Source organism: Pteropus medius, unplaced genomic scaffold (assembly GCF_902729225.1).
Source record: "Pteropus medius unplaced genomic scaffold, Ma_sr-lr_union100, whole genome shotgun sequence".
In the NCBI taxonomy this organism is placed as follows: domain Eukaryota; kingdom Metazoa; phylum Chordata; class Mammalia; order Chiroptera; family Pteropodidae; genus Pteropus; species Pteropus medius.
In genome coordinates this window covers 12,975,912-12,993,982 of record NW_024349796.1, presented here as the reverse complement: position 1 = coordinate 12,993,982, position 18,071 = coordinate 12,975,912, and the positions used below count along the sequence as shown (strand labels likewise).

Below are 18,071 nucleotides of genomic sequence, written 5' to 3'. Positions count from 1 at the left end.
CAAACACTCTGAGCTTACTTCTCAGGGCTCGCCAGACAGTTACAGGGAGAAGCACTCTTGGGAGGAGCAAGGTGGAAACCGCTTCAACTTCCACTCCTGCATTGGGGACGAACACTCTAAGTTATCTGGCGTGTCGTGGAGTAACCACAGAGATTCTTAAGCCAGACAGTGCTGCCAAGGAAGCCGAGAACCAAATGAGCCAGGGGGGGGGAGAACTTAAACTTCCTCGTTGATTCAACAGCATCATGTCTGCCCCCAGAAAGCCTTACTCATCGTACTAGGTTTTCTGTTTATGAGCGTTAATGTAATTCTTATGTGAGTCATTTTTTAATGTGCATCTGCAGGTCACTAATAAGGGAATTGTCTCTTCGTTTGGCCTAAGTCCAGAAATCTGAAAGTGGGAAGGTAAGAAGCACTTCGCACCATCTTCAGAAGTTTTTAGTCAGAGTTGACATTGTTGAGTCAGAACCCTGAAAAGTGATGACCTCGCTTGTGACACTGATAGGAATTCAAGGAAACAGAAAAACTATCCATAAGAAGAAGGAAAAGTTTCTCAAAGCCTAGTGAGCTATCTACCCTTGCTTATTAGAGCAGAGCTCAAGGAGCCTTGTTTCTTTTCATTGTGAATTTATGACCGATCTCCCTCTTCGTTTTTGTTCTTTGGTGCATAACAGAAACATGTTGAGAATCTTTCAAATACATGTCTTCCATTTTTAGTAACTCTCTGGTTTACCTTTTTCATCTCTGCCCCTTAAAAGTCGTAGGGTCCCATATTAACTTGTTAAATTCATGACCCAGACATCTGCGCCTGTATTTTTTTTAACCTGAGTTTGATGGTAAATTTGCAAAGTGACACCCACATTTATAATTTTATTGATAAAGTGAGATAGTTTTGTGACGGTTTCTTAATAGAGGTAGATTGTATTAAATAATTCCAATATTTGTCTCTTTTTCTGTACAAAGCCCATCAAAACTATAAATTTGAGGAGGAAAAGAAATCCCCATATGAATCTAATGGAAAGAGCCATAAAGTCAGAGTTCGGAGAAGGGGCTATCACATTTAAGTTCATTCAGGTGGTGGCCTCTCCGAGAACTAGCCAGATGCCATAGGCACGGCCTAATATTTATTTTGATCATTACAGTTACGTTTTTTAAAACTATAGGATTCTATTTCAGAACCTTGCGTTGGGGATATTGAGTTTTTTGCCGTTTTGAACACAAACCTCAGGAATAAATAGTGTTCAAATATCTGTCTTTTATCTTAAAATTAGAAATGTTAGTTAACTAGTACCATTAATTTAAGGTGGAGGTAGAGATTTCATCACGTCACCTCCAGCTATCTGTGTCACAAATGTTGGTTTGTATATGTATTTTTTTTAAAGGCACTAGACTTAGAAATGCCAAAGTAATTAATTATTTTCAGAAACAATTTAGTTTTCATGGTACGAAATGTTTCTAAGTTGAAACACTTTCAGATTAATGGACTTTAGATAAATCGTTGCTGTTTTTTTATAAGTAGTAATAATGAGATATGGCTTCAGCCACATATCAGACACTAGATCTCACTCTTATTTTTTTTATCTCATTTATTCATTCATTCAACAAATATTTGTTGAGCAATAAAAAAAAAAAAAAATCCCAGACAATGTGCTGGACCTTGGCTATGCAAACAGATTGATTGAATAACTGAAGTTAAGGGCCAAAGGGGAGCGAGAATGTGATACACGCCCCAAACTTAAAAGTTTGACATGACTGGGATATATAATTTAGAAAGAGGTTAGGTTGGGGGTAGGAGGAAATATAATGCATTACGAGTTTAGAAATGTAATCAAATTATGAAGGGCCACAAAAACCTTGCACAAGATTGTGGGGTTTACCTGAAGGGAGTAATGTAATCAGGTCTAATTTTAGAATTACTGGCCTCAGTGTGGAAAACGGATTAGCTGGGAGCAAGGCTGGAGGCTGGGAGGCATTGGGGAGGCTGTTACAGGTGAGAGAAGGTGATGGTCTGGACTAGGATGGCAGCAGTGGGGATGGGCAGAAGTAGGTATTTAAGATAAATTTAATATGTACTTATTTAGTTAAGATATTTAGTTAAGAAGTGGGTATTTAAGATATTTAATATATACGTATTTAGTTAAGATATTCCTAAAAGACTGAGTGAGCCAACCACATGCCTGCTGATCTAATTAAGGTCTGTTCCTTCTCAAAGATGGCCGAATGTTGCTGATAATTGATTCTAAACGATGTCATTCAATAGTTCGAAGCAGTTATTTCATTAAAAGTCATTGATACTGGTCAGATACAATACTCATCGACAGCCAGGCTCGTTAATTATAATCATAATTGTAGCATTGGAACCGTTTTCCAGCACTTCTTAATGTTCTGGTCATAGCGCTAAGCATCTGACGTGGTTTGTCTTGTTTGACAGAGTGGCCTTACAGGTAGATAGTATCATCCCCAATCTACAGAGGAAGATTGGGACTTACCGAGCTTACGTGCTTTGCCTAAGGTTGCACAGTTGTAAATGGCAGATCTGTTACTAGAATCAAGTGACTTGTTAGCTATGTGCCCAGCAGAGATAAGAACCCAGATCTGTCCTGCAGTATTAGTTCTAAGACTTTCATTTCTCTTAGGACTAATTTCTGATAGGATGTACAACTCCTTTTTAGCCTAGTCTTGTGTATAATCATTTTCTGTATAAATAAGCTATAGTTTTAGTGACCACGTAGTAAACAAAGTTGACCTTTTTTTTTTATCTTTTCAAATAGAAAAAAAGTAAGCGTGAAAGAAAGTAGATGGTGAGGCATTTTGAGAAGGAAACCAAATATATGTATTTTCTAATTACCTATTTCAAAACTAGTAATTTCTTTGAAAACGTATGTTTTAAGTGTGTTTCTTTGCCATGTTAGGCCAGTAAAATCAGAGGAAATAATGTTAGATCTTTGAGTCAGTATAGGTGACAAAGCCCCCCAAACTTCGCAGCTGAACACAGCAGAAGATGCCGTTGGTAAGAGAAGTTATGTCACTTTTACCAGGACCAGTCCAGGGTACCAGGGCCAGAAGTGAGGTCTGGACCTCCAGCCTTGGGCCGTGTACTGGCTGACTGCGAGAGCAGGGGAGCCGTCGGAGAAGCTCTGGACTGCCCGCTCCTGCTAACGTTCCTGCAGGATGCTCAGTGGCATCACTAGGAAGAGTAGCAGCCTTCGTTGCAAGAGAAACCAGTAGGGGGAAAAAAAGTAACGCAAGTGAAGGAATGTGTCCCTTTAAATGAGAAGAACCCTCTTCTACTTACCAAGTCATATAATGAAAATATTTTTGTTTCTACAACTTTGTCTTAACACTTTGGATAGCACCAGCTTCTGAGAGATAACCGACCCGAGAGAGGACACAAGAAGAACTGCTCTGTGAAAACGGCCAGCAGGTAAGAATTAAAAATCACTTTTAATTCTGTTCATTTAATCATGTGCCATTGTTTTTCATACCGGTATGAATACGGTGAGTTGTAGTTGGGTTTTCTTTGGTTCTAAAGAGCCAACTTAAAATATTTTATGTATTATTTTTAAGAATATGTTTTTGGATTACTAGTAATGATTAGAAAGATACCATTTTAAGTGTATTTTTAAAAGCTGGTGAAAAATAAAGAATGAATTTTTAAAAGAAAAAATTTATATCTCCGATAACTAATGAATTTTAGGTCAGGATTTAGACTAATTGTGTTATTTTTTGATTTTAAAAAGTAGAATTAATCTTTTCCCCCAAATTTAAATGGTACTGAGACCTCATGAAAGAGCAGCATGTGAATTTCTTCTTCTCATATATAAATGAATATATAGAAAACATAATCTTTTTAAAAAAGTGCTTCTAGGTTCCTGCTCATTTTATATTGCCGAGTCGATGTTCTCTTTTTTTTTTAATACAAAGATTTGTGCCAGTTTATTGTTAGATGATATATTTTCAAAGTTTACATGGGGTATCTCTGAAAACTTAATTTTTGTTTAAATGAACGTGGCTTTCAGAATATTGATCAGAACTGCTATGCTGAGATTTATACTTATTCAATCGTAAACAAGATAACTGATCTAGCAGCCACCACTGCATCCGATGGCTTCTCATTGCTAGTTTGCTAGCCACTGCATTTAACATTCCCAAGCAGGCAATGTAGCTTTTAAGTACTAACCCCCAACGGAGAACCCGCTAGAAAACCTGCAGAAGCAAATGTAAATCCTATCTTGCCTACCCAATTTAGACAACCAAAAATTGCCAAACAGATAAGAAGCTGACCACCAATGACAGTCAGTCAACATAAAATCAATGTGTTTACCCCTAAGAATGTCAGAGCCTAAAATTATAAAATATGAATTAAAATTATAATCTGTATAAAACTTATACAGGTTATAAATAACTATGGATGAAATGTTTATAAAAATAAAATGAGCAGGCAACAGATCCCTATTAGAATTAACCAGGCAGAATTGAATTAAAAAATATAATTATTAGAAATGAGAAATATGACTTTTAATGAGATAATTAGTCAAGTGAAATTACCTCTGAAGAAATAGGCCATAATATAGCATAAAAACACAAAGAGTTGGAAAAACGAAAGAGCAATTAAGAACTACAGAAAAGGTCTAAGATATAGTTAATCAGAGTCCTTGGTGGAGACTACAGAAAGGCTGGGAAGAAAACATTCGAAAAGAAGTTGGCTAAGAATTTCCCAAACTGATGAAAGTTATAAACCCCTAGATACATATGCAGAATGCACAGTGAACACCAAGTAGAATAAATAACAAGAAATCCACACTTAGTAGCGTGCGGTAGTACACCAAAAACAAGGAGAAGATCTTAGAATCCACAGAGAAAGGCCGACCACCTACGAAGAAGCTCACGGCACTGCATTGTGAGGAACAGGGAGAATCTAATAGGACTCACCCACAAAGTATGTCTTCGCTCCAGCCCCCACCGACCGCAGAGCTCGAGAATCACAGCTCTTTCTCCTTCTCTCTGGGAGTGAGGAGAGGGAGAGAGAGTTTTCCTAACTGGGGAGCTGTGTGTGTTCCTAGTATCAAAGCCTCTTTACCCTGATTCATTCCTTCCCAGTCACTGAAGGACTTGGGGCTGACCGGAAGACTGGCCCTTCCCTGCAACACTGCCCAGTAGGACAAGAGAATAAGACATTTGAGAACAGCCTTTGCAAAAGAAAATAATGTTGGATTACTGATTCCAACAGAAGCAGAAGTGTTGGAACAAACAAGTCGAAAAATTTTAATTTCGCATAACTAAAAGAGATACAGGAAGATAATAAAAATACCAAGCAAGAAATAGAACATACAATTAAGAACCAAATACTTAGTTCTTTTTCAGTTTTTCTCAGTGGTGTTTTATAGTTTTTACTGGATAGATCTTACACATATTTTATCAGATTTACCCCTAAGTACTTCATCAAAGTTTTTGGTGCATGGAAACATTGCTGAGAGAGATGAAAGAAGAGCCTGCCTGTCTGGAGAGAGACACCTTGTTTGTGGGTCAGGAGACTCAGGATTCTTAAGATGTCAGTTCAGTTCTCCCAGAATTTATCTATAGATTTAATACGATCCAAAGAAAAATCCTATAAGGCTATTTTATAGAAATTGACAAGCCAATTCTAAAATTCACATGGAAATGCAAAGGTCCTAGAATAGCCAAACAAAAAAATAAAGTCAAAAGGCTAACGGTGCCTGATTTCAAGACTTATTTTAAAGCTACAGTAATCAAGAAAGTATGGTATCGGTGCAAAGATAGAAAAAAGATCAATGGGCTAGAACACAGAATTAAGAAATACATTCATATATATATAGACAACAGATTTTTGAGGAAGTAAAAGACAAAAATAAAGACAATTTAGTGGAGAAAAAATAGTGTTTTCAACAAAATGGTAGTGGAACAATTGAATATCCATTTGCAAAAAATGAACCTGGGTGCATACCTCAATCTATATAGCAGACTTAACTCAAATGAGCTAAATACGAAATGAGCTAAATACGAGCTAAATACAAAATCTAAAAATATAAAACTTCAAGAAAACACAGGATAAAATATCTGTGACCTTGGACTGGGCAAAGACTTTTAGATAGAACTCTAGAATACGATTCATAAAAAAACAAACGGATAAGTTAGCCTTCATCAAAATGGAAAACTCCGCTCTTCGAAAGACACTGTTAAGAGAATGAAAAGGCAGCCTGCAGAATGGAAGAGCAAACTTGCAAATCGTAGGTCTGGTAAAAGGCTCATATCGAGAATATACAAAGAACTCTAGTCACTCAATAAATCAACTAAAATGAAAACCAAGCACAGGTTTGAAGAGACGCCAAAGATAGGTGAATGGCAATATGTTAAACATCACTATTCATTAGGAAAATACAAAGCAAAACCACGATGAGGTACCACTTAGAACTTACAAAGGGCCAGAATGAAAAAGGTTGACCTTACACAATGTAGAATTGTCATGGGGAACATAAACTAGAACACACCCCCTGGAAAATAATTTCTTACAGTGCTAAACATAGACCTACTGACTATATGGTCCAGGTGGATACTTGAGAACAAGTATTCTTAGCATTTTTATTCATAACAGTTCAACAAAAGAAATACCCCAAATGTTCATAAACAAGTAAATGGAGATAGTATATTCATACAGTGGAATACAATTCAGTAATAAAAATGGATAAAGAATTGATACATGTAACACATTTATATAAAATTCTAGGTAATGTAAACTAACGTAATAGTGACAGGAAACCCATCGGTTGTTGACGGGTGTGGGGTAAGGGCCAGGGAGGGACTGGAGGGAAGGATGACAAAGGGGCATCGAGAAACTGTTGGGGTGATGGGTATCTTCATTATGGTGGTTGGTGTAATGGTTTCATGTGTGTATATGTCAAAACTTATCAAAAAACTGTGCACTTTAAATTAGATCTCAATAAAGATCTTAAAAAAATTTTTTTGCCGTAAAATCCTGAATAGTTTTCTATTTCATGCCAAGTAAAAGCTAAAGTCCTTATCTTGGCCTACAAGGCCATCTGCGACCTGACCGTGCCCTTCTTGGCTTCCTCCCTGACCCGTCTCCTCCCAGCTTAACTTACTCACCTGCTCCAGGCGCAGCGGCCTCTTTCCTGTTCCCCCCGCATGCCAAGCCCTCTCCCGTCTCAGGGCCTTTGCACAGCCTCCCTGCAACTATCCGTTAGGCTTGCTCCCCGTTTCCTTCAAGTCTGCTCAGTGTAAGGAGGGCCCGCCCCCACCAGTGCCATCACCTGCTGCACAAGTGTCTTCCTCAGTGCCCCTGTTGCCCCTCTCTTTAAGCTTCATGAGGGCAGAGAGTCTTTGCTTTACTCACTGGTATGTCCCCAGCACCAGAAACAATACCCGACACGTAGGCAATGAATATCTGTTGCATAAAGTATTTGTAGGATGAGTTCTAAACAATTCTACAGCGGTGCAGTGCGCTGCTTGAGTCCTTATCTTGGCCTCTGTGTGCAGCCTCCGCAATTAGAGTGTGTGGCTTCTCCTCCTGGTTCCACCATTTCCTGAGCAAAAAACTTAACTTCTCCGTTCTTCCGTTTACTTACCTGTCAAGTCGAGAAAAATAGTAGTGCCTATCGTGTGACGTTGTTGTAAGGAACATATGAGATAATGCCTGCGAAGCATTTGCCGTGTAAGAGCTCCAGTGCCAGCTGCAATATGAAAAGCATGCTATTGTTATTTCCATCTGTGTGTTTCCTGAGCACTTGTTAAATTTTATTTTTCACCCTACTCTTTCGTACGTTGTTTAGAATGTCGAGCCATTCCGTTCGATTTCTAATGAAGTACAGCGGGCCCAGCCCTGAGCTTCCTCATTCCCCAATCTCGCCCTCCAAGGAAACCACTTTCAACTCTTTCAGCTATTTCCTCTGGTAATGACCTAAATTACATGCTGCTAGTACTGTTTCGTGAAGTCTTTAATTTAGTATTACCTAGTGACTTCCGGCTGCGAGCCCTCTGCACACACGTGCACACCGCGTACCTGCATCTCTTTCCCTCCTCCTCCCTAATATCGTACTATTCAGAGCAAATCAGTATTCGTGTTTTCCAATAATATGATTGTGTGTGTGGATGTTAGCCACAGATGTGTAACTTCTCTGTTGCTGCGGAGACAGTCGTGGGGTTTTTCTTTCGCGTGCTTCTCCATGGATGGGTAAAGCCTCTGGACTCTCTTCTGGGCGGCGTTGCTCCTGGATCCCTCCTCCTTTTAGATCCACTCAGGACTGCTCGCTGTCCGCACCCTCCACACATCCGACGCCCTGGGACCTCTCTTCACTATCATCCTGGGGGTTTCCTTCCTCTCCTAGGTGGCGTTTCCTGTTCCCTGGACACCCTAGGCCATTATTTGTCCTGAGCTTTCTGAGAAAGAGATCAGGCATGGTTACAGCTTTAGGACTTGACTTGTCTGAAAATGTCTTTATTCCAGTCTTCCATGGATCGATTTAGCCGGAACTTGAATTTTGGTTTGGAAACCATTTTGCCTCAGGTTCGTGAAGGCCTTCCTCCAACGTCTTTGGTTTACGGTGGTTGCTGTTTTCTCTCTTCTCCTCTTATTTGGATGTTGGAGTGCCATCAAATAATCCTCTAATTTTTCTTAACGTTCCTTTTGTATATTATCATCTTCAAAGATTTCTGGGCAGTTTTATCATTGTTATGTCCCAGATCTTTTATTGATTATGCTTTTCATTTCCAAGAGCTCACCTTGTTTCTTTGAACATTCCTTTATGTATCTTCTTTGTCTTATTTAGGGATGCAGTATTTTCTTGTCCTTGTGAGGGTGTCAGTTGAGTTAGGCACAGGGCAATTTATAAAGGTCAAATAGACGCCAGGAGAGAAAGACTTACTCAAGTTTAATTTTTGTTACAAGTTTTATTAAGTGCAAGACAAAAGTTCTTCACCTTCTTTCTTTATATGCATTTTTCCGTGTCTCTCTCTTGGAAACCATTTTCTTTCTTAGTATTGTTAACATTGCCTTGACTTTTCTTACCCCTTTTGAGTGAGGGACTGCACTTCCCTTTCTCAACTTGTGGAAAATATTAAGGTTGGAGAATCGTAATGAATTACATTTTAGAATCATTTACTCCCCCAAAATACCAAGCAGGTAAGAAAAGATAAACGCACAGGCGGTCTGCTGTCTGTGACTCAAAGCCGAGATGTTCAGATGCGTGACTACATGTAAAGTTACAGCTTCAGCCTTGGGGTGTTGTGCCCTCAGCTCCTTACGGGAATTTGCAAGATCTCCGTAGGAGAGTTTCAGGGACACATTTACTAATACTACTAACTATAGTATAATTTGGTAGTTTTCTGGGTGTCCAGTCTGTGGCGTTTCTGCTTTTGTCTACGTCCACTTTAATGTTCATCTGGGTTCTTTAAAACCATGATAGGTGCAGGGGAATTTTCCAGCTCCTAGACTGCTTATGTCTGCCTGTACTAACTGACCACCTGCTGAGGTTTCCTTTAAACAGAGTTCCCTGGGGAAGTTCTACTTCATCAATAACAGACTCCAGTTTTCAAGGTGTCCCCTGTGTCCCCCTCCAACGAGGGCAGCGTGCCTTTGGATTTCTTAACTGGCTTCTCACTCCTCACACATTGTCTCCCGTGTTGCAGCCCCCATCATCGGTGCTCATCATGACGTGCATTCCATCCTATCTGAATAGTTATCAATGAAATATGAACGCATCGATTTGTTCATGTTTGTTGTAAACATAATTAACATTTCATTCTTCTCAGGTGTGATACTTCGTGGGTCCCATAATTAAACTTTTGACTGATTCTTAACATAGGTATAATGTAAACTAATTTAAACAAATACTAGTTATTAACAGATGGATAATTTAATTTAGTTGATTCAATTGGTTAGTCCTATACATCTTCCTTTTAGTTTGTTGCTCGTTTTTATTCCCTATGGGGAGCCCTTATCGTAGAGTAGATGTGTCAGATATTGAGTCGTGTAAAATTTTTCATCACATTATCCTCATATATGCTGTTCATTTGATGTGTTCTCCTAAGAGTATGCATTGCAGTCCCTGAAGTCATGTGCTTTCTCTCTTACATTTTTCTGTGTTGCTTATATCTTATTGACTGTTCTCCTCTGGTTCTTCTGTTTGATTAATCCATGGGGTTTTATTTTCCAGTCATACTTCTGTTTTAATGTTCTCTGTTCACTTTCCTACTATGAAGTTTCATCTTAGTTTTATTGTATATTATCTCATCTAACATTGAATGAGTATTGCAGAGTTTGTTCATGCCATTTTCTCATTTTTATTTACCTTTAAACCTTTGAAAATATAAATAAAAACTTAGGAAAATGCAAAATTATTTTAATAAATGAATGCATTAAAGCATAGATTTTTGTTATTTTTTAAAAAAACACTACTTATTTTCTGTTACTGTCCATATTGGATAATTAACAGGCTTGGTTTTTGAGTGATCATTGCATGCAGTAGATTATTAGCCAAAGTGAAACACACACACATACACATACACACATGCACACTCAGCTAACACTTAGGGCAATGCGCCTAAGTGTGTCAAAATACTAGTGACATCTAGTTTATTTCTTCAACCCATGTCTTTCTCTTAAATTCCAGACTTGATATCTACGTATTTTTTTATTTCTGTATTCAAATATAATTTTAGACTTCTTGAAATAAGATCTTTACCTCTGCCTTCACCTAATTTGAAACTATAGTTAAATAATTTCACATCGTTTCTCATGTTGTAACTTTTGCCTAGCACTACAGAACTTCCCAAACTGAAAGTCAGTAAAACATATGTTAAGCAATGCCCAATCGTAAGTGATGTGCCATTCTTAACACATTTTTATGTTTATGATTGGTCTTTATTGTTCTAAGTATTCATACAAAAAGACTGATAGTGAATAGCAACTTTATTGAATTATTTAAATAATATCAGGGCCTTTTATATCTGGTATCTTTTTTTTGGAAATTTGCCGTATTTCCTTCCTTACATGATTCTTGTCACTATGGTAAAGCACAAAGGCTAAATCATCTAGCAGCCTTGATACATAATTTGAAATCAAGTAAAAACATTTTTATTTCCATTATTATTAAATTCTATTTAATATTTTTAAACGTCTTTTAGAAACATGTGTTTGTTCACATTTTACTTAGCTCTTAGAAGCATTTTATTTTGCATCTACTTAGTGTCAAAAGATAATGCCTGGATTTGTGTGTACTATAATTTCTTGTGTTATCAATTAATAGAAGGAAGAAATAACTTTTTTTTGCTGTCATCTTGCCTGATTAGTAGTAAAAAGAGTCTTCTGAATTGAAAAAGTGACAATAGATTTAATCATGGATCAAAATAAATCCCATCACATTCTCTTTCTCTCTCTCTCTCTCTCTCTCTCACGCGCACAACACACACACACACACACACACGTCCATGTCAACCTTCGGCCATCGGGTTAGAAGGGACATTCCTGTTTATGTAATACGGAGCACATTTGTTTTCACGTGATGACCCACATCACTGTATCTTGTTGCGGATGAAACAATAGAATTACAGCTGTTCTTTATTTGATCTTCTGAAGATTCAGAGATGTGGAAGGATTCAGTTTGCTCAGTTTTCCCCATAGTGTCATCTGTTATTTGGGAAGGAGATCTAATTTGCAACAGATACAAAACTATTTGTCATTTTGCGGGTTTGCCAAAAATAAATGAAACTATTAATAACTACATTTTTGAGCAGCTGTTAATGAATTGGGATGGGATGACTGTTCATTAGAGTACGGGTTAATGACGTGGACAAATTTGTTTAGCGTTGCTTTTCACAGAAATGTTTCAACAAAATTAAATGTATCAATAAAGGTAATTGATGCATTAATTATTTAAGATAAGAAGTTACCTGTCCTATGTTAATAAATTTAGCATTTTTAGAACAAATCCTCCTTTGTCATATTAAAAGTAATGATTTGACAACATATTTGAAAGCAAGTTACATCACTCAACATTTTACATTTCATTATTTTATATTTATATATCCAAAAGAATTGCTTGAAACTGCTTTTAAATACTAATTTTAAAAATAAAATTTCTAATACTTTATCATTTTCCTATCTAAACCTAAAATTAGCATTAAATTTTATTGTTCTAAAAAAATGTACCCAATCCTCCATGTGGAAAAATGTCTTTTAGATTATTTTAGTTCATTTATAAGTATGCACAAATGAATAAACAAAAGTATTTATATAGTCACTTTAATTAGAATGTATACATTTCATATTTGTTTCATTTGAACACATTTAATTGCATATGTGTTCTAATTTTTTTTAAAAAAATTGAATAGCTTCTAGGTATGGAGGTACTTAGACTAGAATAATTGGAAACATACCACATATATAACATAAAATGGTTTTAAGGGATTTAATTAATCTGACTCTGTGACCGAAGTACTGTATTAAAAAAGGCATTATTCTCAAATTACCAGTTCTCCTCCCTCCTATCCTTTCGGCATCCTGAAATTCTAACCTTCCTTGCCAAAATTTTAAACAATGATTATAGAGAGTTACTTTAAATTGTGATTATACTAAATAAAATTAGTTATTAGCCAATTAGAATTTTGTAAGGTTGTTTTCAGTTTGAGATGAATAAACCATACAAATAAAAAGAGGTTTTCCATTTGGAAATATGTGTCTGACGTGTAGCGAATGAAAAAGCTGTTGAGGGCTCCCTGGTGAAATGCCCATTACAGTGCCCCCTCTTTCCTGAAATCTGGCAGATGAACTAGATATTTTCAAATGACTAAAAGTATGCACAGCCTGTCACCTCTAGAACAGCAGTTGGATTTGGCCATGGTCACTAATAATGGAAAATAGTTATCATGTGAAAGCTGTTCCAGTGACCTGTGGCTGAAATAAATTTGTCGTGTGAAGTCCATTTCCTTGAGGAAGGATGTCTGTTTCACAGTTGGCACTCTCCAAATTGGCCCTATGATTAAATGGGCATGGACACAGAAGTGACCTTTAACTCCCAGAGGTGGTTCCCCTAGGAAGCAATGAAGGGACACCTGCCGGGCCATCTCACAGCAGCTTGTGTCGCCACTGCTGCTTGGGTTATAACTTCATTACGGGCATGTTTAGGGACCTGTTCATCCAGTGTGCGTATGCGTGCCAGGATACTTCCCAAAACAACGAGCATTCCTAACTTATTAGTAAATGCAGCACTGTAAAAACGAATATTTTAAGTCAGCAATACAATAAACAACAGATGCTACTTGATTATTTGTACCGTATGGGTCCCCCCCAGAATAAACTTACTAATAAATTCATCGAAAACACCTTCCATATAAAAATACTATTTTGTGTCTATGGAGCAGATCACGTCAACTCTTGAATTTCAAGGTATGTAACTACTCATAACAGGAATCATCTTGTGATCTAAAAAGTTTAATGCATATGAAAGTGTAATTAGAATGCTTTAATGTTTTACCAAATAATTTATAAAAATATTCAAATATGAAACATTTAACTATCACTTGTGTTAGCTAATTGTCATTACTTTTCAATTATGAGACAATTAAAAATAAATTTAAAAATCATAAAATGTCCATAGAGTTAGAGTTATGTTTTTAAAAGAATCAATTTCTTTATAAGCAGTATTTTTCCTTCCTCTTTCTTTTTAAGAATATTTTTTCACCACTCTGTAGTGATTTGTTTGTATACCAAGATATTGTTGAGAATTTACCTTTGTTTATTTCATATATGTCTGATCAATTCCAACTCATGCTCAATTATATTATACTAAATTAACATAATTCAACAGATGTTGATATTTAAATGTTTTCTGGCATTCAAATCTTGGACAGCTGTCTTCGAGCTTGGGGAAAAGGCAAACATTTAGAGTTAAATGCTGAACATATGCTTAAATTACTAATTAGAAAGATGGAATAAAAACTGTACATTATCCTTTCTAAGGACAATAAACCTCAGATAGAGATTTCTGTAATCTTTTTACATCAAGTTATAGTCCAGGGGTATATACGAACTAGATGGCACAGGCTTCGTGATAACTTAATTTAATTTCCATTTTGATCGTTTAAAAATTACGGAGAGTCTCACCAAGATTTGAAAAACCTATGATGACTTTATATTAGCAGTCTTAAGAGTTGAAAGGATGCCGTTTCACTTTCTCTGTCAGGATGGTAAAAAGCTGTTTTTAACAATATTTTATTATGGAAAATACATTGTTGGAATTGGGATTCAAATGAGATCTACCTGTTATAATTGATGGGTATCTACATCTTAAGTTCCCTTTGGTTTATAAATTCTCCGCTCCACACCCCTGACCCCACTTGGTTTCTTTCTCTAAGATTTTTGGTTGAAGAAGTCAGGTTGTTCTATAAAGTTCCCCGCATCGGAGGAATGTTGCCGATTTTATCCACTTGCTGTCACTTAACACAGTCCTCTGGATCTCGTGGTTTCTGTAATGAGTATTGAGATCTAGAGAATTGATTGGATTCTGGTTCAGTGTTGTTTTGTTTTTGTTTTGTTTTGTTAAGACCCTTTCAGAGGGGGTATTGTATACTTCTCTCACTTTCATGTCTTTTTATGATCTGTTAGCCATAATGACCATATGATTGCTGTTTGATCATTTGGCATTTAGTTTCTGAAATTTAAAAAATATAGGGACTTTCATGGTTTTCTAAGGAAGAGCATTACATAAATGAGAAGAAAAAAGACTTAGTTTATATTCAGAATTAATTTTTGTAGGGTATTTCTCCACGGACGTCTAAAGGCGATAGGCTTTCCAAGTGATAGACCTGAGCTAACAAAATTTGGGAGGATGTTTGGTTCAGAGATGTCAATGGCAAACTGATCCTGAGTATGAGCTAATGCATTTCCAACCGAATTGGATTCGGAGTATCCGGAAGTACTCTTGCTCCGGATTACGGAACGTTAGGGTTCATGTGATCATCACAACCCTCCTGATGTCTTTCTTTGCTATGATGGTATATTTCACAGTCTAGTCAACGTTTGCTAACAAGTGTGTAAAAGTTTTACAGACATAATATGCATTCGTCTGCCAAACAAGTATCATGGAAAAGGAGAAACTAAAAGCATAAAGTTATATTTAGTAAAATCCAAAATTACATAGGAAGAGACCTATAGGAAGTGCCTGCATAGACTTTAAAAGCTGGTTTGCATGTACAAGCTTGATTTTCCAGATATTTTATAACCCGAAGCCCAAGGTATGGCCTCAACAGGTTTTCTGGTTTTCTATTTTCGTAAATAATCATTTATTATAGAAATTGGAACCTCAATAAAAATATTAACTATCATAAAAGCAAGTTACTATAAAGACTCTGGCATGTCTTATTAAATTTAATTTAATAACTCTTTAATAAGTGCCTGAGATTGGCAAAGTTTGTAAACACTAAGGAAAATTTACTTAAAAAAATGAATAAGATGTGGGCCCCACAGCCTTCAAGGAATATACAGTACAGCCACAGTATTAGTTTATGTACCTGTAGAGCAGTAGTTTAAGGTAGAAGACATTGTGAGTGAGAGATTATTCTGGCACTGGCAATCAGAGAGGGCTGCATAAAGGAGGTGACATTTCAGCTAGGTCATAGATTCCCAATTGTATTTTATCAATAAACAATAAGTTAACCTAAACTCGATTAAGTTTATATTAAATGGTAACACTGCCTGACATATTCCAAAGTAGAAATACCTCCTTACATCTTTTAGAAGTTCCTTCTGGCCTGTGATTAAAATACGTTGTTCTTTATCACCTCCTCAATATGGAGATAAAAGTGGCAACCACATCTTCCTTTGCTCGTAGAATTATGGTGATACCATAAGTCTCCTCTCAGTAAGCAGAGTGACAGAGCGCTTTGCAGAGAATCTACGCCTGGTGTGGCACGCCACGCGTGCGCCTGAGGCGCCTGTGCCTCTTATGCATTCCCTCACCGAGGGGCTCAGGACGCCGTGCACGCTGGCCTGCAATTCTCTCTGCATGTTGAGCTGAATCGTTTCCCAGCATGATCAGTAGCCTTTAGCCCCTAGGAAGTGAATGAAGACCGTCTCTTTTTTATTCCTCGGTCCTGTTTTATGGCATCGGGTAGGGCATACATTACATTTACAGGAGATATTTATTAAATGGAGTATGATAAACTAAGTTGAATAGGGTGGTATGGAATAGGGGAAAAAGTGATTTTTTGAGGCAAGCATTGCTCTGTTCAAATACAATTACTTCATTTTTTGTTCAGGTGATTTTTGTCAGGTAAGTTTCTCCGGACCTCAGGCCTCCGAGGGGTTATTCTGAGGATTAAACAAGATAAAGTATGTGAAAATGTTTGGCATGAAACCTCATGTATAGTTGGCACTCAATAAGCTTGTCTCTTCTTCGTAATTCAGATGATAAATTCTAAGATTTAAGAAACCAGCATGCATTCAAAATAATAAAAAAAATAAAAATATGCTCTCTGCCCTGCCCTTTCAACTCCATCATTCCCTGAAGCCGGTGACAGAAAGAAACTCACCATGCTTATTCCAAAATGCTACCCCAGAACTGAACTTAAAGCTTGCTTTAGAGTCGGAAATATGAAATAGGAGATTTTAGGAAGAAGTCAGTTCAACAGATATTATATACTGCACTGGATGAAGTGGATATGAAAATCAATAATGTGTTGACTTCGCCCAGAAGAGTTAAGAATATTAGGAATACCTCATAATTTGATGAACAGATATTATAAATGGCAACCATACCATCCTGGGAAATTCCATACTGCTCTCATCAGGGAGGAAATGGAGAATTCTATCTGAATCTGTAGTCTGATTTGAGGGTTCTTTTATGTAAGATGCAAGATGTTATAAGACCAACATTCCAAATTTTTAAATGTAGACGCAAATCTTGCATTAAATGAAGCTATCTAAAAGAATCATGTTTATTTTGAGTAATTTTTTTCTCTCTCCTAAGAGTAAACACTATCTTTATTTTATTATTTTTAAGCAAATTAGAGTAAGCTTATTGTTGAAAATATACTAAATATCAATGATATGCAGATTCCAAAAATGTATAGTTATATCTAGGAATCAAGTAAATGAAATCAATTTCAGTTTACTAAGTGCCTACTGTCTCCTAGGTACTATGGTGTGAAGAATAAAAGAATACTCCAAGATGCCTCAAATATCTTAGATGCCGCTTGGAGAGACAATATGCAAATTTGAAGTCAGGAGAAATGATTTTTCCTCAATCTCCCCAAAAAGGTGGTCTGCTACGACAGCCCTGTGGTTTTTATTAAATTGTATAGTAATTTCTAATTCGTCTGCTGCCTTAGTCTGTGAGCCCCTCGCTGGGAAGAGCTGGCTCGCACTTCTTTCCGTTTCGTTAGCATCAACAGAATACCTGGTTCATAGTCAAGTTTAGTTCATTGTTAAATGAGTGTTTTCGAGTGAACTTAAATAACAGTTTTCTGTTATCGTTAAAAAAATTGCACGATCGATTGCCTAATGAGCAGTTACTAAGTTTTAGTCCAGTAAATGTTTATTCATGGTGCTTCTAGCGTATGGCAGAAGCAACTGCAAGGTTCTGAGAATTAGACACGGTCTGGGCCTCGAGTTGTTTCTATTTAACTGATCATCACCTGTGACCTGAAAACACCTCAAGGCCATACTATAAGTGTAACCGCAGAGACAGGCACGGATTGATATGAAATATCGAGAAAAAGCACTCGGAAGCATAGTGAGGTTAAGAAAGTTTAAAAAAAAAAAAAAAGAACGTTTAGATTTGAACGTACTGGGAGAACCTCGAAGGGAGAAAGCGCAGACTCTCAAAATTGGGCGGAATTAGGAAATGGAGTTTTTCGAAGTAGGTGGAATACATCGCTCTAGCGTTAGCACGTATGCACGGCCTCAGGGGCTAGCAGCACCCCAGAAACACCTGAAGGAACGGGACAGATGTGGGAAGCATGATGGCCGCACCGCGGAAACTCAGATGTAACAGCAGCTGTCCCAAGACAGATTTTTAGACACCGTGCTGAATAATTCG

General features: G+C 37.1%; 1 protein-coding gene across 3 annotated transcripts in view; it reads left to right on the top strand.

Annotated features, from left to right (window-relative positions):
* Positions 1 to 18,071, top strand: part of GPATCH2 (G-patch domain containing 2) — a 139,663-nt gene that overhangs the window by 101,297 nt on the left and 20,295 nt on the right. For all 3 annotated transcript variants that reach the window (XM_039883380.1, XM_039883379.1, XM_039883378.1), the window contains exon 8: positions 3,354 to 3,424. In XM_039883380.1, coding sequence (XP_039739314.1) covers positions 3,354 to 3,424 — 71 coding nt within the window. The remainder of the gene's footprint in view (positions 1 to 3,353; positions 3,425 to 18,071) is intronic.